The sequence below is a fragment of the Mauremys reevesii genome, linkage group 25, assembly GCF_016161935.1.
Source record: "Mauremys reevesii isolate NIE-2019 linkage group 25, ASM1616193v1, whole genome shotgun sequence".
Classification (NCBI taxonomy): domain Eukaryota; kingdom Metazoa; phylum Chordata; order Testudines; family Geoemydidae; genus Mauremys; species Mauremys reevesii.
Genome location: NC_052647.1, coordinates 13967591 through 13992988, shown reverse-complemented (window position 1 = coordinate 13992988; position 25398 = coordinate 13967591). Strand labels below are relative to the sequence as shown.

At 55.5% G+C, this 25398-nt stretch overlaps 1 protein-coding gene across 5 annotated transcripts in view; it reads right to left on the bottom strand.

The window, feature by feature from the left end:
- The window catches only part of ASIC1 (acid sensing ion channel subunit 1), a 154895-nt gene that overhangs the window by 7865 nt on the left and 121632 nt on the right, over positions 1–25398 (bottom strand). For 4 of the 5 annotated variants that reach the window (XM_039514891.1, XM_039514890.1, XM_039514894.1 and 1 more), the window contains 4 exons: positions 8633–8783; positions 6415–6542; positions 4867–5017; positions 1527–1583 (listed from right to left, as the gene is read on the bottom strand). In XM_039514891.1, the coding sequence (XP_039370825.1) occupies positions 1527–1583; positions 4867–5017; positions 6415–6542; positions 8633–8783 (487 nt within the window). Of the gene's footprint in view, positions 1–1526; positions 1584–4866; positions 5018–6414; positions 6543–8632; positions 8784–14462; positions 15081–25398 lie in introns of those variants that run through there. The other variant, XM_039514889.1, reaches the window with a different exon arrangement.

The following is a 25398-nucleotide window of genomic DNA, read 5'->3' as shown; positions in this document are numbered from 1 at the left end:
GGCAATCAGCACAGGGATCAGAGGGAGGGACAGGGGAAGAGAGAGGTGAGAAATATGGCACAAGCAATCACATGTTACAGAAGAGTCTTTGGAGTCTGAAGGATGAATGTCAAGGGGGGACAGGGTCTGCTGCAGCCAAGCCACCATCATTGCCAGCCATTGGCACGGCCCCGTGGCCATGTCTCCATTGCTGCCTGCCATGGCTGAGCCTCCATCATCACCAGCCATTGGCAAGGCCCCATGGCCAAGTCTGATGTGGCAGTAGGGTCCTTGACAGGTGTGCAATAGGAGTGTAAACCACAGTAGCAGAGTGTGGGTCTTTCTTCTCTAGTGTGTGGTCCCTTATATGAGAATAAGGGTCTACCTGCATCTGCCAGCAAATGGAGCTACTCTCTAAGTTCAAGCAGTAAAAGCTTATGCTTTTAGCAGTGAATGCCCAGGGTTCAACCCTGAAGACAGCTTCTGGTGATGGTCACAGGCAGGGGCGGCTCCAGGCCCCAGCACGTCAAGCGCGTGCTTGGGGCGGCAAGCTGCGGGGGAGTGCTCTGCCGGTTGCCGCGAGGGCGGCAGGCAGGCTGCCTTCGCGGCTTGCCTGCGGAGGGTCCGCTGGTCCCGTGGCTTTGGCGGACCTCCCGCAGGCGTGCCTGCGGAGGGTCCGCTGGTCCCGTGGCTTTGGCGGACCTCCCGCAGGCGTGCCTGCGGAGGGTCCGCTGGTCCCGTGGCTTTGGCGGACCTCCCGCAGGCGTGCCTGTGGAGGGTCTGCTGGTCCCGTGGCTTCGGAGGACCTCCCGCAGGCGTGCCTGTGGAGGGTCTGCTGGTCCCGCGGCTTCGGAGGACCTCCTGCAGGCGTGCCTGTGGAGGGTCTGCTGGTCCCGTGGCTTCGGAGGACCTCCTGCAGGCGTGCCTGCGGGAGGTCCTCCGAAGCCGCGGGATCAGCAGACCCTCTGCAGGCAAGCCGCCGAAGGCAGCCTGCCTGCTGTGCTTGGGGCGGCAAAATGCCTAGAGCCGCCCCTGGTCACAGGAGCACAGATACCATCAGGATGAAGACCCAGGAGGAGTCTCAAATATAGCCAGAGTCTTCTTTGTCCTTTAGGGCCTAAAAAACGAGTTGCACCCCAGAGAGATTGCTCCATCCATGCACAGAGAGCCTGACAGGACCATGGCTCTGAGCTTCTGTAGCAGCAGGTGTGACACTGCACCCCAGAAGCAGTGGAATATACGCCTAGATGGATTGAAGGGCCTGATTCAGAGGTGGATAGAGTCCTTTGGTGCTACACCCCTTCCTGATGTCTAGGGGACCTGCCTGGGGTTGCTGGCCTCCCCCTTAGAAACTGGAATGAGGTATGAGTTACAGTAGGGGTGGGGACCTTCCGTCACACACCCCACTGCTGCTGAGTGCTCTCTTCGCCCCTTGATATGCGTGGCACAGCGAGAGCCCTGTCCTCCTGGAATAGAGTGGGCCCCAATGCCCCGCTCTGGGCCAGTGGCCAAACCTGCAAAAGAGGAGAGGGGCAAGGCAGTCTCACCTAAGGCCGGGTCCGCGCACTCCTTGTACTGCTCGGGGGTGCAATAGGGGGCGTCGCCTGCAGGGAGACAGAAGAGCAAAATTTCAGTCGAAGCTCTGTGCTGGGGCTGGATTTAAGGTGGAGAAGCTGATCCAGTGGGTGTGGGAGCGGGAGTGGGTGGATGACACCAGACTACACAGGCCATTGGTCTGAGCAACCAAGGAGGGGGAGATACTGGACTACACAGGCCATTGGTCTGGTTTGGTATGGATGGGTGTGTGCAGAGGGAGGAGAGTGAGCTAGATGAGCCATTGCCCTGGTCCAGCAGGGGGGTGGAGGAGAGGGGTACAGCAACAGCTAGACCAGAAATCTTATCCTGAGTATTTATTTTGCTGCTCCTTGAATCTGTGTGTTATTTCCTAGCCTGCACCCTGGACCAGAAAACCTCTCAGTGATCTCAAAACCCTCCCCATACCGTCCCATCAGGATCCTGAGCAAACAGACAGTCTTGATTTTAACCCCTCACCTGACTGTGTACAGAATCCCTGCCAGAGAAAGCAATCAGCCAGAATGATGTAGGGTCTGTGATTCTGGATGTTAATTTCCACGCCTTACTTGCTACGGCCTGTTTGCAAGTGACTAGTCTCATCAGTGCAAGACCAGTGCCAAAGCCCTCGGGATAAAGGGCTGGTTCCATGAGAGGGGAAGTGACTCCCAGCAGTGGGGGAACAGAGTAGAAGGTTCAATCTGCAGCCCCCGGGGAGACTGCTGCCTGGTCCCCCCACCTGCCCACAGCAGCACATGCCTGCCTCCAAGCCGGCCTTGGATCTTAGACAAATACTGGGCCTCCCCAATCTTGGTAGTGCAGTCGCTGCCATTCAAATGCACTGTCTGGTCTGATCTTCAGAGATGGGCTTGGTGAGGGGTCGGTGGGCAGCATACTGCAGGGCCAGCACCCTCCATGGACACCTCCAAACCCACTGGGGAGGTACCTTGAGGGGCACTCTGGGGACCCAGCATTACCGGCTTGCACACCCCAGAGGAGTACGTTTAACCCCCAACTCCACTGCCAGAGCCCACGTGTCTGCCCATCTCCCACGGTATCCTGGCTCCCGCACTGCCTGGATATATTTCTTGATAGGCTGAGAATTGAGAGGAATTTGGGGGATTAAATTGGAATCCAGCCTGGAGCCGCGGAGCTGTGCTGGAAGTGCCAGAAGAGCTGGGATTTAGGGGAGGGGGCTGCAGCAGACGCAGGCTGGGGCTGTGCTCTGCGAGCAGCGGGTCTCAGCTCATGCACAATGAGGTGCTGTTCACCTTCAGGTATTGTTTGCCCCAACGCAGGACATGGAACATGACAGAGCAGTGTCCTGTTGGGGCAGGAATCCTGGAGCAAAGGGAGGGGGAGGAGGGCACTGGACTAGATGGGTCACTGGTCGTCTCTGTTACAAGAAGCAAGATCATGGACTAGATCTACTAACAGTGTGTGGGCAGCAGGATACCTGTTGAAATGAACCCTTGGGCTGATCCACGGCAACAATGAAGTGGAGGGTTATTGGGCTAGATGGGCCCATGGGTCTGATCTGGGGAAGGGAGGCGCTGGGAGGATACTGGGCTAGATGGGCCCATGGGTCTGATCTGGGGCAGGGAGGCACTGGGGGGATACTGGGCTAGATGGGCCCATGGGTCTGATCTGCGGTGGCAGGGAGGCATTGGGGGGATACTGGGATAAGGGCCCATGGGTCTGATCTGGGGCAGGGAGGCACTGGGAGGATACTGGGCTAGATGGGCCCCTTGGTCTGATCTGGGGCAGGGAGGCGCTGGGGGGATACTGGGCTAGATGGGCCCATGGGTCTGATCTGGAGCAGGGAGGCGCTGGGGGGATACTGGGCTAGATGGGCCCATGGGTCTGATCTGGGGCAGGGAGGTGCTGGGGGGATACTGGGCTAGATGGGCCTTGGTCTGATCTGGGGTGGCAGGGAGGCGCTGGGGGGATACTGGGCTAGATGGGCCCATGGGTCTGATCTGGGGCAGGGAGGCGCTGGGGGGATACTGGGCTAGATGGGCCCCTTGGTCTGATCTGGGGTGGCAGGGAGGCGCTGGGAGGATACTGGGCTAGATGGGCCCATGGGTCTGATCTGGGGCAGGGAGGCATTGGGGGGATACTGGGCTAGATGGGCCCCTGGGTCTGATCTGGGGCAGGGAGGCGCTGGGAGGATACTGGGCTAGATGGGCCCATGGGTCTGATCTGGGGCAGGGAGGCACTGGGGGGATACTGGGCTAAGGGCCCATGGGTCTGATCTGGGGCAGGGAGGCATTGGGGGGATACTGGGCTAGATGGGCCCATGGGTCTGATCTGGGGCAGGGAGGCATTGGGGGGATACTGGGCTAGATGGGCCCATGGGTCTGATCTGGAGTGGCAGGGAGGCACTGGGGGGATACTGGGCTAGATGGGCCCATGGGTCTGATCTGGGGTGGCAGGGAGGCATTGCGGGGATACTGGGCTAGATGGGCCCATGGGTCTGATCTGGGGTGGCAGGGAGGCGCTGGGAGGATACTGGGCTAGATGGGCCCATGGGTCTGATCTGGGGCAGGGAGGCGCTGGGAGGATACTGGGCTAAGGGCCCATGGGTCTGATCTGGGGTGGCAGGGAGGCACTGGGGGGATACTGGGCTAGATGGGTCCATGGGTCTGATCTGGGGTGGCAGGGAGGCGCTGGGGGGATACTGGGCTAGATGGGCCCATGGGTCTGATCTGGGGTGGCAGGGAGGCGCTGGGGGGATACTGGGCTAGATGGGCTCATGGGTCTGATCTGGGGTGGCAGGGAGGCGCTGGGGGGATACTGGGCTAGATGGGCCCCTTGGTCTGATCTGGGGTGGCAGGGAGGCGCTGGGAGGATACTGGGCTAGATGGGCCCATGGGTCTGATCTGGGGTGGCAGGGAGGCGCTGGGAGGATACTGGGCTAGATGGGCTCATGGGTCTGATCTGGGGTGGCAGGGAGGCACTGGGGGGATACTGGGCTAGATGGGTCCATGGGTCTGATCTGGGGTGGCAGGGAGGCGCTGGGGGGATACTGGGCTAGATGGGCCCATGGGTCTGATCTGGGGCAGGGAGGCACTGGGAGGATACTGGGCTAGATGGGCCCATGGGTCTGATCTGGGGTGGCAGGGAGGCGCTGGGAGGATACTGGGCTAGATGGGCCCATGGGTCTGATCTGGGGTGGCAGGGAGGCGCTGGGAGGATACTGGGCTAGATGGGCCCATGGGTCTGATCTGGGGTGGCAGGGAAATGCTCTGAGCTGCACAGGGAGTGTCCTACCCGGGGCTGGTTTGGGCTGTCCCTGTCCCCATTTGGGCTCACCTCGCATGTGCACCATGCGGCAGTTGCAGTTCTCCACCAGGTAGCGGGTCTCACAGTCAATGCGACAGGCCGCGATGCTGTAGGTGTCGTAGAACTCAGAGTCTTTGGTTATGGACTGGCAGTTACCCCAGGGCGGGGGAAGGTAGATCAGCTGGGGCAGAGCAAGGAGGAATGAGAACAGGAGCCCCACCCCTTCTCTCCCCAGGGAATGCTCCCAGAAGGCTCTTGTTGAGCACCAAGGTGGACCAGGAATCAATCAGGCCACCAGAGGAGCAAGCTGAGAATTCAGAGTATTGATTAACTAGGCCCCGCAAGCCCCTATGTCAGGCTCACTTTCCCCATTCTACAAATTTTAAAATGTCTAATTTTAGTAGCTGCTGTTTAACATCCTCCTGAGATATCAGTGGAATGGAAAGAGTGTTATCATCTGATATGATTATTTCATGTTTTTTCCCAAATACACAACAGAAACATTTATTGAACGCTTCTGCCTTTTCTGCATTATTATTGATAATTCTATGATTTCCATCTAATAATGGACCAATACTATTGTTAGGATTCTTTTTGTTCCTAATATATTTAAAAAACTCCTTATTTTCCTTAACTCTGCTGGCCACAGTTTTCTCCTTGTGTCCCTTTGCTTTCCTTATCAATTTTCTACAATTTCTAGCATCTGATTTGTATTAATATCAACTTCCCCTTTGTTATATATTATTTTTAATTTTTTCATAGCTGGCTTTGCTTCCCTGCTAAACCAGGTCTTTTTTTAATAATACAGCCTTCTTCCTCAAGTGTGGGATGGTGGTTTTTGGGGTATCTAGTGGAAGTGCTGTTAAACAATTCCCAATTATCCTTCATGCTTTTCTGATTAAATTCTTCCTCCCAGCTGATTTGGCTCATGATTGTTTGTTATAATTGTCAAGAAGTGCAATGACATAAGAATGGCCAAACTGGGTCAGACCTATGGTCCATCTGGCCCAGAATTGTGTCTTCTGACAGTGGCCAATGCCAGAAGCTTCAGAGGGAACAAGGCAATAATCCAGTGATCCATCCCCTGTCATTCAGTCCCAGCATCTGGCAGTCAGAGGCTTAGGAACACAAAGCATGGGGTTGCGTCCCTGACCATCCTGGATAATTGTCATTGATGGACCTATCCCCCAGGAACTTATCTAATTCTTTTTCGAACCCAATTATAGTTTTGACCTTCACAACATCCCATGGCAGCGAGTTCCACAGGTTGACTGTGTGTCATGGGTAGAAATACTTCCTTTTGTTTGGTTTAAACCTGCTGCCTATTAATTTCATTGGGTGACCCTGGTTCATGTGTTATGCGAAAGGATAAATAACACTTCCTTATTCACTTTCTCCACACCATTCAGGATTTTATAGACTTCTATCATACCCCCCCCCCTTAACCCTCCAGGCTCCTGGAATGCTGCATCCACCCCATCCCCCCGCTTAGTGTTTCTTCTCTGTCTGTGTCAGGCAGAGGCAGCTCAGGGGCAGCCAGCACAGAGTGCCCAGCCCAGTGCTCTCCCTGCCCCTCACCCGCTGCTCTTGGCAGGACACAAAGGTCTGGAATCCAGGCGCTACCCCAAAGCCCAGCTGGTCAATTAAGGGAGGTTCATCCTGGCTGTGAATCTGCACTTTTATCCCAGCTTCAAACGAGGTCTCATCTGTAACAAAGAGAAAAGTGGGAGCTGAGTATCTGAGAGGGCTGGGGAATCCAGGCATCCTGGGGTGAGAACTCCCTGGAGCCCATTTCGTATCCGCAGGATACATCTATTCTGCTCTCCCTCAGGGCCTAGCTTCAGAGAGGTTGTCCTGTCTGTAATGGAGCCTGGGGCAGAATTAACCCTGTCCCTGCCAGTGTGAAGAGCCCTTTCAGGCCTGGACGAGTAGAGAGCCATGGGACAGTCTCAGAGGGCACCAGAAGTTCCCAGGATGAGGGGTCCAACTCCGCACAGCTGTCACCTTGTTGCCATCTACAGCTGTGCAATGCAGGCACGTGACACACAGAGTGGTGTGAGTGAGGGGAGGGATCTCGTTTGGTCACATCTCGCAGTCGCTTTGCACGGGTGAGAATGGCACCCCCAGGTCAGGGTGAGCCAGGCCCTCTCTTATATCCCTGCATGGGTGCACAAAGTCAGGATTCCCCTTTTAACACTGAATATACTCTGAGCTAGCTCCACAGGCTTCAGTGGGATTACTCCCGATTTACACCAGCGTGAGAGCAGAACTGGTCCATTCTTGGTGCCTTTCAAACAGGGACTTCAATCTGCCTTGGAAACATTAATGAACAGAGACTCAGACCACCCTGGGAAGTGGGTATTATTCATCCCATTTTATAGACGGGGAAACACCACAGAGAGGGGGAGTGACTCAACCAAGATGATAGAGGTGAGAACAGAACCTAGGAGTCCTGACTCCCAATCTCCTGCTCTAGCCTCTAGACTCAGAGCACTCTGCCTCTCAGATCTGGGAACACAACCCAGGAGTTCTGACACCTGGTCTAACACTTTCACTCTCTTCCTACCTTCCCCAGGGGGTTTGGAAGCAACAGATGGCAGAGGCAGGTTTCTGTCTGGGCAAGTCCCTCCTGCCCGGGCAAGTCCCTCCTGCCCAGCTGCCTGTGTAACTGTTCTGGAAGGATGCTGAGAAGGTGTGAAGGGGTGAATGTTTCACTGATGGGGCAGCCGGTCATGCCCATCTCCACATGTGTGTGGCCAGATCTGCTCAGGTCTGGGGCTGTTCTCAGACATACTCTCTCCTTCACCCAGCTTTGCAGTGTGTGTGTGTGTGTGTGTGTCTATCACCTACATGACAATCTCTCCAGTGTCTGTCTTGGGGAAGAATTCAGTGCCCATTCCCTCTCCACTAGTCCACAGCCCCAACCCTGCTCTATATGCCCCTCCCTTCCCCACCAGCTCACTGCCCCATACAGGAAGTGGGGGTAAGGGCTGGGGCTCCTTAGGTTTATTGCATGTGCCACCCTCCCACTCGCATTCCTTCCTTCCTTCTGTCTGCTTTCCCTCCCTCCCAGCCCCTCTGTTCCGTTCTCGTCTTCCCCACCACCCTCCCACTCCATGGCCCTGGGAGAGCAGCAGGCAAGTGGGTGGAACTATTTATAGACAAGTGCTACTTAATTTAAACTGGCAGGCAGTTGCCATGGCAAATAATAGAGGTAAGAAAAAAGGAGGAGAAAAATAGATTGACAGCAAGAAAAATGGGAGGACCTGAGAAGATGGGAGCCTAGGGGTAGGGTCATGGGGGTTGGGACTGCTGGAGACAGGGCATGGCAAGGGCCCAGCTCCAGGGAGACAACGCATGGGCCTTCACGGGAACCGGCTGCAAGCGGCCCCAAGTGACTGTGCCTGTCCCTTGTCCAGGCCTGTCTGACCCTCCTCCCCAGGCATTAGTATTGCTACTGTGGTGGTGCTCAGAGGCTTCAGCCGGACACTGCTGTGCCAAGCTGGGCCCCCCAAACCAGGCCAGGCCCCCCACGCACTATGAACAACAAGCCATGAAGAGCTGTCATGGAAATGCAGCTTGTGCAGGAGGCAGAGACGGGGAGGCATTGGCAGAGTGAGGTCTGGCTGAGGGGCAGGAGGTTGAATGGACAGGTATCAAGGGAGTGGAGATGGCCCGCCTTTGGGCTAGGGCAAAGTGCTCTGGGTGTGGAAGCAGAGGTGCCCATCTCCGCATGGGGCAGGAAGGGATTTGCAGACACAGCTGCTCCAGCCAGTGCTGCTGCTGGTACTGTTACCTGTTTCCCCCCAGACAGGCAGGTACTCGTCTTGCTGAATGTCCAGCATGATCTCCAGGCCATTGCCGGTGCCACCCTTCATGGTGATGCGCCGGGGCTTCCCGTCCTGTCCGGAGTTGAATGTGTAGCACTTGCCATAGCGCGTGAAGACCTGAGGGGGACAGAGATGGGAGGCGACAGTTAGATATAGAGCTGGCGGGCTGATGCCAGACCCTACCACAGAGTCACCAACCCATCCCCCACATACCCCCCATTGCAGGGTCGCCAATCGGGTATACCTCCGGGATACTCGCCTCATATCATGGGGTCACTGACTGGGGACTCCCCCACCCCCACTGCAGGGGCACCATTCAGGCTCTGTTGTAATAACTGGGGCCTTATAATTCTACCCCAATTGTGAGCTCAACTGTGGGAAAGTTATAAACTAGTCCCATCGCCGATATCCAACATTAATGGGAAACGGGGCAAAAAGAGACAACAAACTGGATTAGTGCAAACCAAAAGGTCAACTGAGATTGCCCCAGGAGTGTGTTAAAAGCACATGTGCTAAACAAGAGATGTGTGGGACTGGAAATCAATGGACCAAAATTGGTGTGTCAGAAATTAGGCTTAACTGGTGAGCACAGTAATGAGGGGATGGGCTATTCCACTCATTATTCCCCTTTGGGGGTCCTTAAAAAACCTTTGTGGTGACTATCAAGCTGGCTGCCTGGCTGCAAGATGGGTGGACTGCAAGAGGGACCTTTACCATTATGGCTACCATCCTCACCATCTCCTAGGACCTTGCATCGACCATGACACTCTTGGGCCTTTGCCATCCTGACCCGATGATGTCCTGACCAGAGAAGGGGACCCAGATGGCAGCGCCACCTCCACCAGCTCTGGCTAACTCTCCACCACCACCCGGGCTGTGAGACTTTGGTTCCTGCTGGCACCCTTTCCCCGTGTCTGTCTGTTTTGTCAAAGCAGGGAAAGTCCGTAACTTAGAACTGGACAGCAGACCTAGCCCTTTCTTTCCCACCAAGGATTGTCCGACAAAATCAAAAGATTCTAACCAATATCTCTCTCTGAGAAAGGGACTGGATAGGTTCTGATTATGTTAGCGGATGTGGTTAGACGACTAGGTGAGCGGCAGAGCCAGTGAGGCTAGGAAAGCCAGCACCCATGCAGGCATGACAACTGCCCCGAGAAGATGTACCACAGCCCATGATGGAAATTGGTCTGCTCCAGGAAGATGGTGGGAAACTCCTGCAGGGAGCCTCTGTCCCTGACAGCTGGATGCATGCTATGTCCTGGCTCACATACCCCCGGGAGCCCCTCAGGGAAAGGAGGGAATGTGAAAGAGGCAGGAAGGTGGAGAGGAACCAGAGGCAATGTCTGGGGTTGGGAAAGTCCAAACCTGAAGCAGGATCTCCCCTCCTTTCCTCTCCTCTGCCTGGCTTTGCCTTTCCTGCATCCCTTTTTCTGTGTTCCTTCCACACTTGTTCTCTGCAGACGGCTCACTGCTTTGCTCCAAGGCAAAGTGCAGAAGGAGCCCCTGGAACATGGGGTCTGGAGGCAGCTGTTTCTCCAGGGAACCCTGCTGTCTCTGGGAGCCCAGCATGGGGCCAGCAACTCCAGGGAGGAAGGAGGGATCCTGCCTGCAGCCTCCTTGGGCAGCAACTTCCAGCCTGCTGGCTCCAGGGTGCCTCATGAAGGAGGGATCATCATAGGGAGTTTAGCCTTCAGTTGCAGATGTGAGTCCCACAAATGCAAAGTAACACACACTGGCAGGGAGACTTGAACTCCTCAGGAAACCCATGGCTCTAAAAAGGACCTGGGTATTGCTGAGGGCAAGTCTGCTGAGACCTCTGTTCACTGCATAGTTGGAGCCAGGAAAGCTCTAATCCCTGCTTTCAAATCCCCACCTCAATCCAGCACCCCTGCTCTAATCCCTGCTCCCAGATGCTCCAACACCCCCACCTCAATCCAGCACCCCTGCTCTAATCCCTGCTCCTCCAACACCCCCACCCCAATCCAGCACCCTTGCTCTAATCCCTGCTCCTTCAACACATGCACCTCAATCCAGCACCTCTACTCTAATCCCTGCTCCCAGATGCTCCAACACTCCCACCTCAGTCCAGCATCCCTGCTCCTCCAACACCCCCACCTCAATCCAGCACCTCTGCTCTAATCCCTGCTCCTCCAACACTCCCACCCCAATCCAGCACCCTTGCTCTAATCCCTGCTCCTTCAACACATGCACCTCAATCCAGCACCTCTACTCTAATCCCTGCTCCCAGATGCTCCAACACTGTCACCTCAGTCCAGCATCCCTGCTCTAATACTTGCTCCCTGCTTTTCCAACTCCCCCACCTCAATCCAGCACCTCTGCTCTAATCCCTGCTCCTCCAATACCCCCACCACAATCCAGCACCCCTGCTCTAATCCCTGCTCCCAGATGCCAGACTCTCCAGCAGCCCCAGCACATACCATATCCGCAACTGGCACTTGCAGCCAAACTCCCCCTGCATTCCCTGGGATAACACCAGTCCCAAGTCCCTGCTTTCCTGGTCCCTCATCTCCAAAAGGGGCCACAAGGCCCGTGCTTCATAGGATCACATTAACACAGATGGAACACACAGGATGTTCTAGCGCCATCTAGTGAACTCCCACTGTAACTTGCATCAAGTCACAGATGCCCCCTAAAACGTGTAAGTGCAGAGTGCCTCCTCTCCCTCCAGCTTCCAGACTGCGTAACTCTTAGGTTCGCCCACCGAGGACTGCTGAGCAAAGCTGCCCTCAAAACTCCCCTCCCTCGTCCTCTTTGTCTCTGCCTGAATTCCTAGCGAGCGTATCAGTGTCTGCCTCTCTCGGCCACGTCCGACCTTGCCCAGGAGGCTCAGCCATCGACCAGCTATCTCAAGTGTCTGCTTGGCCCATGGAAGGGGAGCATTCGGGCATGTGCAGCGTGGCTAAATGGGAAGCAATTTGTGAGAGGTGAACAGGGAGGCAAAGGCATTTAAAAAACTATTCCAGATGATAAGGAGCAGGTTCATAGCCAGGACAGAGACATGTAGGGCCCTGTGAACAAAAGAGAAACCTCCACGGATGAGTAAATCCAAACCAAAGTCAAGCATCTTGCCTCAGTGGCAATGACTCTGGGTGCTGAGACCCCATGTCTCTGCTCACTATCCCCACAAGATCTGCCATGCCTGGAATTTGCCTGGCTTTGAGAGTCTAAGATTTTACTGTTTAAAAACAACAACAACAAAAATGTTCCTAGCCTTTCTGGTTGGAAAGGAATCGATGCAGCGACATGTGCCGGAGCCTGCAAAGAAAACAGCAGCACTGAGAGGCATGAGCGATCCCATTCAGTGCACTAGGTGGGTTAACTCTGAAATTTAATGATGTCTGCTGAAATGGCAGCATGGTTAACAATTTAATTGCTGGTAGATTTAGTAGCAACATTTAGCTAATGTGGTAATCCCACAATTCCAAACTGCCCCACTCCACTCTCCCTATGCCAAAGCCCTCAACTGCCCCGCCCTTGGATCCCAAGACCTCTGGCTTCCCCATCCCAACAACAGCTGTGATGTAGTTACATGCAGTCAGTGCATGGGGAGAAGGGTAAAAATAATGGACATTAACAGACACATAAATCCCCAAGGGGCTATGCGGACCCTATTGCCCAGGGCAGGGGTGGGGCATGGTGCCTGGGGTGTGGGAGGGTAGGGACTGCTGCACTGAGTGTGACATTTATGACCCTGCAACCCTGAATCTCCCATCTTTCCCAGAGAAGCCAGAGCTCTGTGGTAGGATTTCGGACCATGGACTGCCCAGCACATGGAGCCCCGACTGCATCCCACAGCCCGACCAAGAAGTTGATTGTGGTTGTTTGCAGGGATAGAATCTCAGGATCTTCTTTAAAAGCACACACCTGGGCACCCGAGCTAAAGGGGACTCTCTAGTCACTGTTATTAACATAGGGACTATGAGACACAGCTGAGCTGCTCTGATTCCAGCCAGCAGAGGGCAGTGGGGTGCAGAGACACTCATACTCTGATTTTTTCCAGGACTGAGTTCCAGTTTCCCAGTCCCTCTGTGGGTGGGGCTATCTTAGCACATCCCAGAGCTGGACACCCATGAGACCCCAAGGCTGATGCAAAGACAGAGCTTCCATACGCTGAAATATTCAACTGTCCCTGACTGAGCGCATGAGAAAGTGCATCTCATCCACCCCACTGACTGTGTTTGGACATGGCCTAGCCTGTTACTGCTGATTGTACCTGCACTGGCACAAGAACGCGCTGAAGGAGCCCGGCCCCCATGCTGCAGCCATGGGAAGAAGCCTGACTTCAGTGAGAGCCTGAGGGGCTGAGATGCCATATCCCCCATGGATGGCCTATAGAAAGGTGGGAGGAGGGAGATGTTTATCTATGGCACTCCTATAGAGAGATGACAGGCAATAGCCCTGTAGGCACTTCCTCCATAGAGAGAAGGGCAGGGAGTGGGTTCCAGTCCCCGCCAGCCTGTGGGGATGGGGCCCAGGAATCCCTGGGGAAGGGCTCTGTGTATCTTCCGATACCAGATGGTCCTTCTGAACTTCTGCCTTTGGAAACGGTAAGTGTTGTGATTCTCAGGGCATAGGCTCCTCACTTCTACAGGACCCCCTACAAGATGTTCCCTGCCAGCCACCCCTGGGACATCAACAGCCCTGCTCCAATAGGGCCCTGGACCCAATGCTCCCTGCCAGCCACCACTGAGCCATGCTCCAATAGGGCCCTGGACCCAATGCTCCCTGTCTGCTACCTCTGGGGCATCAACACTGGGGCATTCTACGGGGCTGCCTCCCTGCCAGCTGACATCAGGCAGCTGATAAAGAGAAATAACATTTCAGTCATTGAACTCACCCCAGGCGGGCAGCTGACAATAGCTCCCTGCCTTCACTTCTCCTGCATCCCTCCCCCACCTCTCCAACCCATTTACTGTTAGTTCAGGTCATGATTTCTGCCTGTTACACATGGAACATTTTAATTACAGCAAGCAGTTTGCCTGCCACGCAGGGAGCCTGCGGGCCCAGCTGGCACGAGTCACAGCACCAAGGGAGTGGCATGAGACATATGAAGGGCCAACCTGAGCCAGGGCCCTTGGCTGCCAGAGCTGAGAACTAGATGCTCATTCTAGCAGCGAGTACATCTGTCTCAGCAGACCCCACACTCTGGGGCAGACAGTTCCTCCTCCTCACCAGACCTGATGGAACTGGTAGTGGTGGAGGGGGAATGGGACCTCAGTCCCCAGTGAGGGGCTACAGCAAAGGCACATGGGCTCCAGTAGAGGCAGGGGAAAGAGCAAAACAGCTGTAACAGTCCTCTATGCTGCAGGGAGCTGTTTATGGGGCCACAACTGCACTGAGAACCAGGTCTCGGCGTGGAGCATGAGCTCCTTAATGGTGGAAATTAAGCAAAGAGCAAGCTTGGGATATCTGAGCCCCGTAAACATAGTGGCTCCCAATCACCATTCTGCAAACACCACTCAGCCAGATCCTTGTGTCTGTTCAGGTTCCCCAGGTGGCAAGGTTCCTGCTGGAGCCCAATAGCACTGCCTGGCCCCAGAATGGCATTGTCTGTGCCCATGGTAACAGGGCCCAGTGCTGTTATCACCACGTGGACCCTGCCATACTGGCACAGCAGAGAGACAAACAGGCTAGTCAGGACAGGCCCAAGGACAGAGACCAGCTGTGGGACCAAGCTGCCCAGCTATGAGGGGCCCCTTGGCTCCCTGCTGGGTTTGTCCTTCCCCACATTACTGAGGGGGACAAAAGCTCCTGGCAGGAACGGGGCTTACTCACCACGGAGAAGTCCTCTGGCCCACACACAACCCCTTGGTAGTTGCAGTTCAGTAGCATGTCCTCCAGCTGGTGGCAAGTGCGGTTGTAGAAGTTGTACATGTTCAGGGGCTGCTCAAAGGCCTCGGGGCTGAGCTGGGCCAGGGGGAAGCCTGGCTCCGTCAAGTTCTCAGATATCAGGGGCGCAATGTAGAGCAGGTCCTCCTGGCTGAGCTGCAAAATCCGCAGGAGGTTGATATTGCAGAAGGTGATGGCTGGAAAGGTCATCTTGGGGCTATTCTGCTCATCCAGCAGCGTGACATGGTGGTACTCCAGGTAGTAGATGATGCGGTCAGCCACCTGGTAGAGGAACATGGAGAGGGAGAGCAGGAAGGCCAGTGCCCAGAGCATCTGCCGCACCCTGAAGCCGCCCTCCATGAAGATGTGGCTGGCTCCGTGCAGCGTGCAGCTGCTGGCAAAAGCCACAATGTCAGTGGCCGTCCTCTCCTCCTCCTCTTCATCCTCCTCCTGACCGTAAAGGAACTCATCCACGCTGTCTTCTCCTCTCCCCATAGTCCCGTTGTCTCCACGCCCCTCCTCGCTGGAGGAGAAGGAAATGGTGCAGAATATCTGGATGGGCATCCTGCAGGAGGGGGGGTCCTGCCCTTCCTCACCCCTCCTTGTTCCGCTGCTGGCCAGGGGGTCCTCAAGGGCTTTGGTCTGACCCTCTTGAGGGACAAAGGAAGAAAGATACGAGAGTGGGAGAGAGAGCTAGGGAGGCCAGAAGGAGAGGAAAGTTGAGTAAAAAAGCAGGGAGGAGACGGGGAGAGAGAGGAAATTAGAGTGACCAGATGGAGACAGGGGGTGGCAAAGGGAGAAGTGGAGACATGGAGAGAAAAAGGGAAGAGAGAAGAGACTGGAGGAGAGAAAGGGACAAATGAGGCATTATCGGAGAAGCGAGAAAGGAGGGGATGGGAGGAAGATGAGTGAGCAGGAGTTCTGCAGGGCTCCCACCCAGCCCAACGAGGAGCCTGGTCTGGATTGTGGCTGGCAGTGCAAAGAAGAAAAGTGTTGCTGGCTCCAAAAGCTTTGCTGCTCAATTTGCTAACAAGTTGGGAACTCCCAATCCCCTGAGCTCTGAGCCGAGTTGCAGCACTCCTGTGTGTCTGCGCGCTCCGGACGATCGTATGCGCATGTGTGAGCGCGGAGCCTACAGCCCAGTGCTGCAAGCAGCCCGGCCAGCAGAGACCGGGCCTGCTGAATAATTGATCAGCATTCCCTGTCCTTGGAGCCGGAGGTGATGAGGGCTGGGGGGAGGGACACAGTCCAGCCTGGCAGCCCCTGAGGGCCCGATGCACCCAGGCCCCATCTTCCCAGTGCCAGGTTGTTTCCTGAACCCATGTCTCAGCCTGTTCTAACACCTCACAACTGTTTATCAAAAAGTGTCCAGAGCCAGAGAGAATACGGGACCCACCGAGTCCAAACCACAATGTCTGGAGTTCAGATTACAGAGAATACGGGACCCAGAGACCCCAAACCACAGTATGTGAGGTTCATACTGGAGAGATTCCTCTGGCCATAAACCGACCAAGTTGGAGCCTTGTGCTGGGAAGCTGGATTTCTGCTGCCCTTGCAGGACACAGACCATCTCAACCAGGCCCTGGACCTTCCCTGTGTACAGGGGCTTCCCAAATCTGCTACAGTCTCAGGGTGTGGGGCAGGAAGAAGATGCTGTTAGGTGAGCCGAGGGGGCAGCTGGCCTGAGTCTTGGAGGGCAATTTTAAAGTGGATCCTAAAATGAATGGGGAAGAAAGTGCTGGAGCTGCTAGGACTGAGGAGCTTGTGCTGTAAGGGGGTGGCAGCAGGGCCTGGAGAGCCGGCACCAGGGAAGCTGCAACAGACCATTAGAAAGAAGCTCCTTTTATTCTGATCTGCAACCTACCTCATGGGAGTGTCTCCCCCCATGCAGAGCCTCGCCTGCGGTTTGCCTTCCCTGCACTCAGACCATTAGAAGGGGAGTCTGATGTGGCCACAGAGTAATTTCCAGCCCATTCCTTGCACCGCAGTCGCTGCTTCCTAACCCAAGAGGGACAGAGAATGTTTAAACAGGCAGCACTTGCAGGCCTGAGAGAGCAGGCCGGGAAACTGGCCCTTTGGGTGATGCCAACTCAGCATAAAGTGGACACAGCTCTGGCTTCACTGCTCGTGGGCTGCCTCCCCTTCTGAGCATCTGGGTAAGAGGACCAAGTCCTCAGCACACCCACTGGACCCGGAAACCCAGTCCTGCTTTCAGCTCCAGCCCCGTGGCAAGGGGGAGAACGGCGATGGAAGCCTTGGCTCTGGTATAACCTGAACACGCACCTGGTCAGTGCTGCCGTTCTCTGAGCTGGGCCAAAGAGAGGGCTCATCTCCAAACAGGGCTCCAGCCAAGAGGAGTGTGAGCGCTGCACCCTCAAGCACTGTCTATGAAACAAGAGGTCTCTTCTGTGCCTCACTTTCCCTGTCTGTGACACTTAGAACATGAAGGTGGGAGCTGGGCTCTAGCTCAGCTCTGCCATGGACTAGCCTAGGGCCAGATTCTCAAGAGAGCACAGCACTCGGCAGCTCCCCTGTTCTCAGTGATGGGTGTGAGGATTCCCCACTGTTCACAGTGATGCATGTGGCAGGGATTCCCCCTTGTCTCCTGTTTACCCTGAGCAGGTTGCACCATTGCTGGAGCCAATTCAGCAGCCACTGCTCATGGGGAGGCCCTACCTGGGGATGACCTAACCAGGCACTGGCAGTGCTAGAAGGGATCAGCAGGGGGAGATAGGGGGATCCAGAATGGCTGGGCATGGTCCTCTGAGTAGCTTTGAGCCAGGTTCCAGTTTGCCCCACTCCCAAGGACAGGACTTCTCCCCTCAAAGCATAGCTGCCAAGGTGCAGAGATGGGAAAGGAGGTACTAGCAACCCAGCCTGGGATTGTGGCCTGGGGGTGTGCACATGTTGGGGGGAGAAAGGATGGCTCAGCACTGGCCTGGAAGTCAGGAAGACCCAAGTTCAATTCCCAGCTCTGCCATAGACTCTCTGTGCCCCACTCCCCTAGCTGTACCATAGCCTGACCCTGCCTCCCCAGGGAGCACGAGAATAAATCTGTTACCGGCTGTGCAGCACTTGGACACCACAGTAATTGGGGCTCAGTACAGACCAGAGATAAGGGCTTTACCATGCCAAAGGTAGGTGTCTGCTCAGGGTGGGGCATGTTCTTTATCTAGCAGCCACGCCTTGCCCAAAGCACTGGGCTCCTTACAGCAAGACACTGATGCCTTAGCAGCACAGCACCTTAAAGGCCTGTTGGAGGAGTGCTGCAGAGGATGGAACAATCCAACACCTGCAAACAGGGCAGGGGTGGGGATTTAATACTTCTTCTTGTAAATAATTGAAAGGACTCCCCCCTTAAGAGGACTGGAAGAGCCAAAGCTGTAATGAAAGCACTCCATCATCAGTGGGAGCCAGAAACCAGACTTTTTACTCAGCTTAAACAACTCACAGAGATTTACTGCTTCCTTGGGCAGCACCGGATTTACTGCCCCCACTCCCCTTGTGCACACTGAGGGAGAGAGAAAAGGGGGTCAGCTGGTCCTGCAGGGAGCCCAGCCCACACAGTCCCCAGTCCTGTGCCTTTCAAGCACTGGGCACAATCCCAGCACAATGTGCCAAATTCTCCTCTGGCAAGTGCCAGCCCCACCCCACCGATTCCACCGGGCGCTGCAGGGGGGTGAGCGACCTTCTTCTGCTAGACCCAACAGGCCCAGCTCACCCCAGGGGAACTTCACTGATGACTTTGCCCTAGTGACTCACGTCCCTCAGACTTTGCATAGGGCTTCTACTGTCTACTAAAAGGTGCTCTCAGCCCAGGCCTTGCTGCAGCCGGGGCCAGAGGCAGATTTCATGGCCCTCCTCCGACACTCCTTGATTTATTCTTTGACCCTTCTCCATCCCCTTGTCCTCCCTTTGCTCACTTAGCACTTAGGCTCAGGTTACCCCAGACAAGAGGTGCGCTGACACCCGAGCCTGCTCGAGTGCCTGCAGCACTAAGGTGACCCTGGAAACCTTAGCCAGGCATTATGGCAGAAATATTCTGAAGGCATGTTCCAGCAATTAAAAGCTCTTAGCACTAACGAGCCAGGCAGGGCAGCAGGGCAGGGCCTGTGCTCCCTTGCCTAATTAGTGTCCCCATTCCAGGTGGGGTGGGAGCAATGTCAGCTCCTGCATTAACCTTGGCACAACTTGTCAGCTGGGAGAGGACACTTCAACGGCGTCTGTCTCTTGGGTGAATCCTGACAAAGCTAGGTCCAGAGTGTGTCCATTGCAGTGCCTCATTGAATGTATCTACACTGAGTTCAAATGCCCCTGGCTGGCCTGCACCAGCTGACTGGGCTCATGGGCTACGAAGGTGCAATATAGACATTCGGACTGGGCTGGAGCCCGGGCTCTGGGCCCCAAGCCAGACGGTCCACGTTGTAATTGTAGAGCCCTGCAGCCCACATCAGCTGACAGGGGCCAGCTGTACATTTTATTGAAGGGTAGACACCTTGTGAGGCCTGGCTCTGTGGTGTACTGAGCACCCTTGGCTCCCATGGGAAGGCAATGGAGGGCTCTGGCTGCCACACCCTCAGTGAGGGGCTCTGTCTTGAACTAACCGCTCCCAAGGCCTCTTTCAGCTATGCGTCTGCCAGGAACTAAATGATGCCAGGCTGCCGCCCACATCCACACACTGGGCCACAGCCCAGATTTAAGGACCCATGAATCCTTGTCTTGAATCACATGCCCCAGACCAGTTCACTGACAATACCATTATCTACGATGTGCTGCGTTGCACTGTTTCTGCCTGTGTGTTCTGGGCACGTGCACATGTGCTGTACAACGTGGCGCAGCAGGTAATTACTAGGGCCTGTGTAGCAAGAGTTGCAAGGCCTGCAGGGGAGGGTGTTGCTGCAAACCCCAGTCTGTGTTATCCATGAGCCTTGGGCTGCACGTGCATCTGAGTTCCTAATTTAAGCTGCAGAAGGCTGGATCTCTGGATCCTTCCAGCTCTTCCCTTATCAATAATTATTTTTACCCTTTTTCAGGTAAGGCATTGGGGGGGGGGGCAGGGGGGAGGCACGTGGGAAGTGTTAAAAATAGACATGGAAACAGAACCAGTGCAGAGCTTGGGTGCTGCACCAGCCAGTGCCTGTGCCAGCCAAGTACCTGCGTCTGCACTTCTGGAGCCACTTCCATTCCGAGGTGCAGATCACTGAGCCAGTGCCCTGGGGGAGAGGGGGGAGGAGGCATATCCTGGGAATCACTGAGCCAGCCCCCATGGGTCCTTTGGGGCCAGGAAAGAAGCAGGACAGCTCGGTACAAGGACGGCTACTGCCTTAGGAATGCGCAGAGCGGATGCTGGTTCTGAAAGGCTCCAGGAGCTGATGGGACAGAAGAGAAGCAGCAAAGTGTGGGAACCAGAGGAGGCTTTTGTACCTCAACTTCAGCTTGAAAAGGCTGAATCTCTGCCTTTAGCAACAGACTTCCAGTTCTCAGGACCTGGTGTGAGAAGCCTGCAGGCTTTCTTAGAGTCCCTAGGGTGGATGGGAGAAGCCTGGGACCAAGAGTCCCCAGGGAGGGTGGCAGATGGAAGGGGCCTGCAGACCCCTTGGGTGGGTGGGAGGAACCTGGGGGCCTGGGTCCCCAGGATGGAAGGGAGCCTGCATCTGTGGCTGAAGTAGCCTCAGGTGAAGAGCTCCAATGACCTGCACACACTTGCATTGCTTGTCACTGAGCAGCCAGCAAGGAGCTGGATCGAGCTCATGAATCTCCACGGCACCTCCTTAACCCAGCCACTATCTGCCCCAAGGAGGGAGGATGGTCCAGTGGTTGCAGCACTAGTCTGGGGCTCAGGAGATCTGGGTTCAATTATTTTCTTTGCTACAGATTCCCTGTGTGATCCTGGGCAAGTCCCTTAGTCTCTCTGTGCCTCAGTTCCCCCTGTATATGTGACAGAGGTGAGTAAAGAATTGCAAAGACTTTTGTTATTAGGGGACATAGAGGCCCCACACCTAGAAAGAGAATCTTGGTCCCTTCTCCTGTCCATACCAGGCCTGCGTCTCTGCCGCGCCCCTCCTCAAGCTAGCTGGGATTTCAGTCACGATGTCTCCCTCCAGGACTTGCAGTGGCTCTGGTCATGCGGCCTGCTTTGTCTTCTTTGCCAGCACGATGACGATCAAGAGCCACCGAGAACTGTCCCTGGCCCCAGCTCTGACATGATCCTGTTGCTAGCATGTCACCAGCTGCTGGGCTCCATCCCCCCTGCAGCAGAGACCATCAGTAACATGAGTTAATAAGATGTTTCTCTCTCCCCTTCGGGTGGGAGTATGGGGAGGTACCTCCCAGCAGCTGCTCAATTCATGCCCAGCCTTGCTGGGAGACTGAACAGGAAACAAGCCCTCAAGGAGTGAGTGGTGGGAGAGCCTGGGAGGAGAGCAGGGCTCTGGAGCCACCCAGACCGAATACACTCTGCTCTGTGCAGACCAGGCCAGGCACTGGGGCACGCCACCAGCTATGTTTGCCTAGGGAAACCTCCCCAAAGCTACGGTGCTTGACCTGTTCCTGATCTGCCACACTTGTCCAGGGGCGCCCCCAGACATTTCCCCCAGGGTACGCAGCTCCAATCCCTGCTGCAGCTGCTGGCCCCACTGCCTCGTCTGCTGAGTCCATGGCACACTCAACCCCCACCTTGCAGCCTGCCCCCTCCAGGTGCAATGTCATCCCCTTTCCTGAGAGGAAGGGGGAGAGGCCAGACTAGGTCCTGGTGCAGGAGTTGGTCCCAAGCCAGTAGCAAGGAGGAGCAGTGCTGCCCACCCCACTGCCCAGTATGCCCACTTAGGGTTGGCCCTGTGGCCCTTCTAATGGGATGGAGGACCACAAGCCAAACCTGAGCAGTGCTGCAACCTTTCCCCATGTGCCCAGGGATCACAACGCCACTCACTCAGTTTTGGGAAACTGAGGCACAAGGGCAGGCAGTGATTTGCCCAAGGTTACACAGAGTCAGCAGCTGATTTGGAATGAGGACCCAAGTGTGCTGGCTCCCAGGCCCCTGTTTTAATCATTAGACGCCACTGTCCTCCCAAGGTTGGGAAGAGAACACAGGAGTCCTGGCTCCCAGACTTCTGCTTTCCCCATTAGGCCAACTGCATGATGTGCTCTGAGCTACCTCTGCAATTGTGATGAGCTTCTCCATGCTCAGGGGATGTGCTACCTCAGGGGTGGCCAACCTGAGCCTGAGAAGGAGCCAGAACTTACCAATGTACATTGCCAAAGAGCCACAGTAATACATCAGCAGCCCCTATCAGCCCCACACCCCAGCACCTCCTGCCCACCGGCAGCCTTGCCGATCAGTACCTCTCCCTCCATCCCTGTGCTTCCTGCCCGCCGCGATCAGCCATTTCACAGTGTACAGGAGGCTCTGGGATGGAGGCAGGGGCGGCTCTATGTATTTTGCTGCCCCAAGCACGGCAGTCAGTCGGTTTCAGCGGCATGCCTGTGGGAGGTCTGCCGGTCCCCCGCCTTCGGCGTACCCGCTGCTGAATTGCCACTGAAGCCGTGGGACCGGCAGACCTCCCGCAGGCGTTCCGCCGAAGGCAGCCTGACTGCTGCCCTCCTGGCGACCGGCAGGCTGCCCCCCGCGGCATGCCGCCCCAAGCACACGCTTGGAGGGGGGGACGAGCAAGGGTGCGGCAGGCTCAGGGGAGGGGGCGGGAAAGGGCGGGGGCCTTGGGGTAAGGGGTGGAGTGGGGGCAGGGCCTGGGGTTGAGCAGTGGAAAGTTGGCACCTGTAGCTCCAGCCCTGGAGTTAGCACTTATGCAAGGATCCGCATATTAACCTCTGAAAAGCCGCATGCGGCTCTGGAGCAACAGGTTGGCCACCCCTGTGCTAGCTGCCTTCCCCCACTCTGCCTCTGGAGCTCTTACACCCACTGCTGTAAAAGGGCATGGACATGCTCTGGGTCAGTGAGCTGTAGGGCCGATCCCCCTCACCCTGTTACTACAAAGAGTGACTAACGGACCGGAAGGCTCTTCCCCTTGCTCTGTCCTGCAGCCCTGGCCGTGACCATGGTCTCATGCATCAAGATGTGCAGGGTTCTGGCTAGAAGCCACAAAGGGCTAGTGGATGAGGCCTTCCTCTGCTGCCACTCCCCTGGAACTCTGATCCCGGCCACCTCCTTGGAGTCCAAGAGACAGGGTTCCGCAGGGCTGGTGGGAAGTGCAGATCTGACAGCGGCAATGGCACATTTCCCAGCCTCTCCTGCTTTAACTGCAGGAGAGATCAAAGCCTGGACGGAGATATTCATAGTAATAAACCAATCCTCAAGAAGGTGGGTAGAAAACAACTTGTTGAGCACCACCTTATCCCACGCCTTCAAGCAGCAATCACACACCAGAGAACCACCTTTCAGAGCCAGACCAATTCATTTAATAACCAGTATCAAATACTCTCCTCCTCCCTTTGGTAACATCACCAAGATCCAATGGGCTAAGAGAGACAGCAAGATCCAGTGGCTAGAGCAGGGGACTGGGAGCCAGCACTCCTGGGTTCTCTCCGAAGCTCAGGAAGGAAGAGATGCCTAGTGGTTGGTTAATGCACTTCCTGGCCTTTTGAGAGCTGCTGATTAATAATATTCACCCTTCTTCCTAGCACTGCAGCTTTAGTGAGGATGAGGGGAGGGGAAAGCAGAGGCTCCCTGGATTCTGCTCAGGTGGGGGCTGGTGGGAGAAGGGCTGCTTCCTGGCTAGAATAAGCAGTAATGGGATATGAGGGTTCAGCCTCCGGTCCCCGCATGCTCTGAGTTTGCTCCCAGTAATCGGTTGTGTGGAGCAGCTGGTCTCTCTTAACCCCCCGAGGAGCTGGAATCGATCAGGATTCAAGTGAACAGCTGTCCAGAGTAATCAGGAGTGGAATCCAGGGAATGAATATCTGATGGGGCAGCACAATGACACCAGGAGTCCATGGAGTCCTGCCTTCTCAGGAGGCCACACCACCCTGGGCTCTAGCAGAGAACAGCCTGGAGTGTGCATTAGAAGGACAGCCCCAGGGTGCAGGGAAGGGGAAGAGGCACAGTTCAGAACACACCAGGCTCCACTTATCCCTAGACTGAGACAGCTCCCCCATCCTGAGACCTCTGATCTGACCCTGACCAGGGGCTGGGGAGACACTGGTTATATTCCAGCACTGGCAATTACATTTGCCCTCCGTAGAATCCCCAACATCAATGTCAGGCAGATCTGAGATTCTCTTTCATGTCCCATCCTAAAGCTGCCGTGAGGCTGTGAAACAGCCAATATGCTCCAAACCAGAGGTGGCTACAACAGTTCCTCACTGCATGAATGTAAATATACAGTCGCATTTATGTATATATTTTTAACACACACACACACATCAAGATTAGATAGATAGATAGATAAATAGATAGATACTTTTTTGGGGTGAAAGGTCCTACAATGTAATTTATTGTTGTTATGACTTATTATTTGCTTAAGAGCTGCCAAACTCGGAGCCTGGTGCCTGACATGTCACACAGAGCCCAATACCCAACATGCCATGTCACACAGAGCCCAGTACCACACATGACACATGGCATGGAGCCCAGTATGAGAGATAACATGTTGCACAGAAACATGGAGCCGAGTATCCAACACGACACATCACATGAAACCCAGTACCCAAAATGTTACATGGAGCCCGGTACCCTATTCAACACATCACATGGAGCCCAGTACCTGACTCGACATGTCACACGGAGCCCAGTGCTTCACACATCACACGGACATGACACAACATGATACGTCACACAGAGACCAGTACCCAATTCAACACGTCACCTGGAGCTCAGTACTTGACACATCACATGAAAGTTACTCTGGAGACACTTATTTCGTTTTCCTGTAAACAGCCTGACAGGGAGGGGAAAGGAACAAATTGTTCCTGTCCCCACATTTTATAGACGCTTTCAAAATCCACTAAGTTTGTCCCTGAAGGGAGCCCTTCCCTCCCCAGACAACGCTTGCAGTCAGGAAAGCAAACCAAACATTGGGCTGTTTTAAGGAATGAGATGGGGATGATGTGGAGCGTATCTAGCTGCCATTGGAGAATGCAATGGCCCCCCATCAGAATATTGTGCTCAGTTCTGGTCACCCCACTGCAGAAAGGATGGGGAGATTGGACAAGGGACTTTTCTCCAGCGGAGTATAGGGCCACCAACAGCCCCACGGGGCTGGAGGTGAATTCCCTCCACTGTTCAGGGCAGGTTATAATTCTCCATGAGGGAGTTCCTTACATTTTCCTCTGACACATCTGACCCACTTGGTCAGGTCTGGAGCAGGGGTCTGGGGAGGAGCCAGAGCTGCTAGATTTCCAGGCACTAGGGTCCTCCCAGCCCACTGTTATTGTCTGTCCTGACTAGGGAGGGGCCAGTGCAGTGCTGCCAGGAGCCCCTCCCATGCTGATAGGCTGTGACCGCCTAGGCAGCATCAGGGAGAACCACGGGGCCTGTCTGTGTCCAGCAGCCTCAGTTCAGAATCCTCTTCATAGCCCTCCGAGACAAGTCCTGCCTGATCCCCCTGAGGGGGCAGCGGGCTCAGGTCCAGCCTGGCCTCTGGGAGAGTTCAGCTCCAGGTCTGAAGGTCACAGCTCAGCACAGATCAAGGGGCCTGGGGCTGCCCCACTACCCTCCTCCTTCTGGACTTCCTCCCATTGGGTACCTGTTCCTCTGGCGGCCACAAGATGGCAGCACCTCACTTCTGTCTGCCAGGAGAGGGGTATGCTGGGCTGGGGTTGGGCTGGGCCCCTCCGGCTGGCAGAACCGAGTTTTGGGCTGATACACACAGGACGCTCTGCCGTGCAGTTAGGAAACCAGTGGGAATCCCTGTGTCAGATCCCAGCCATG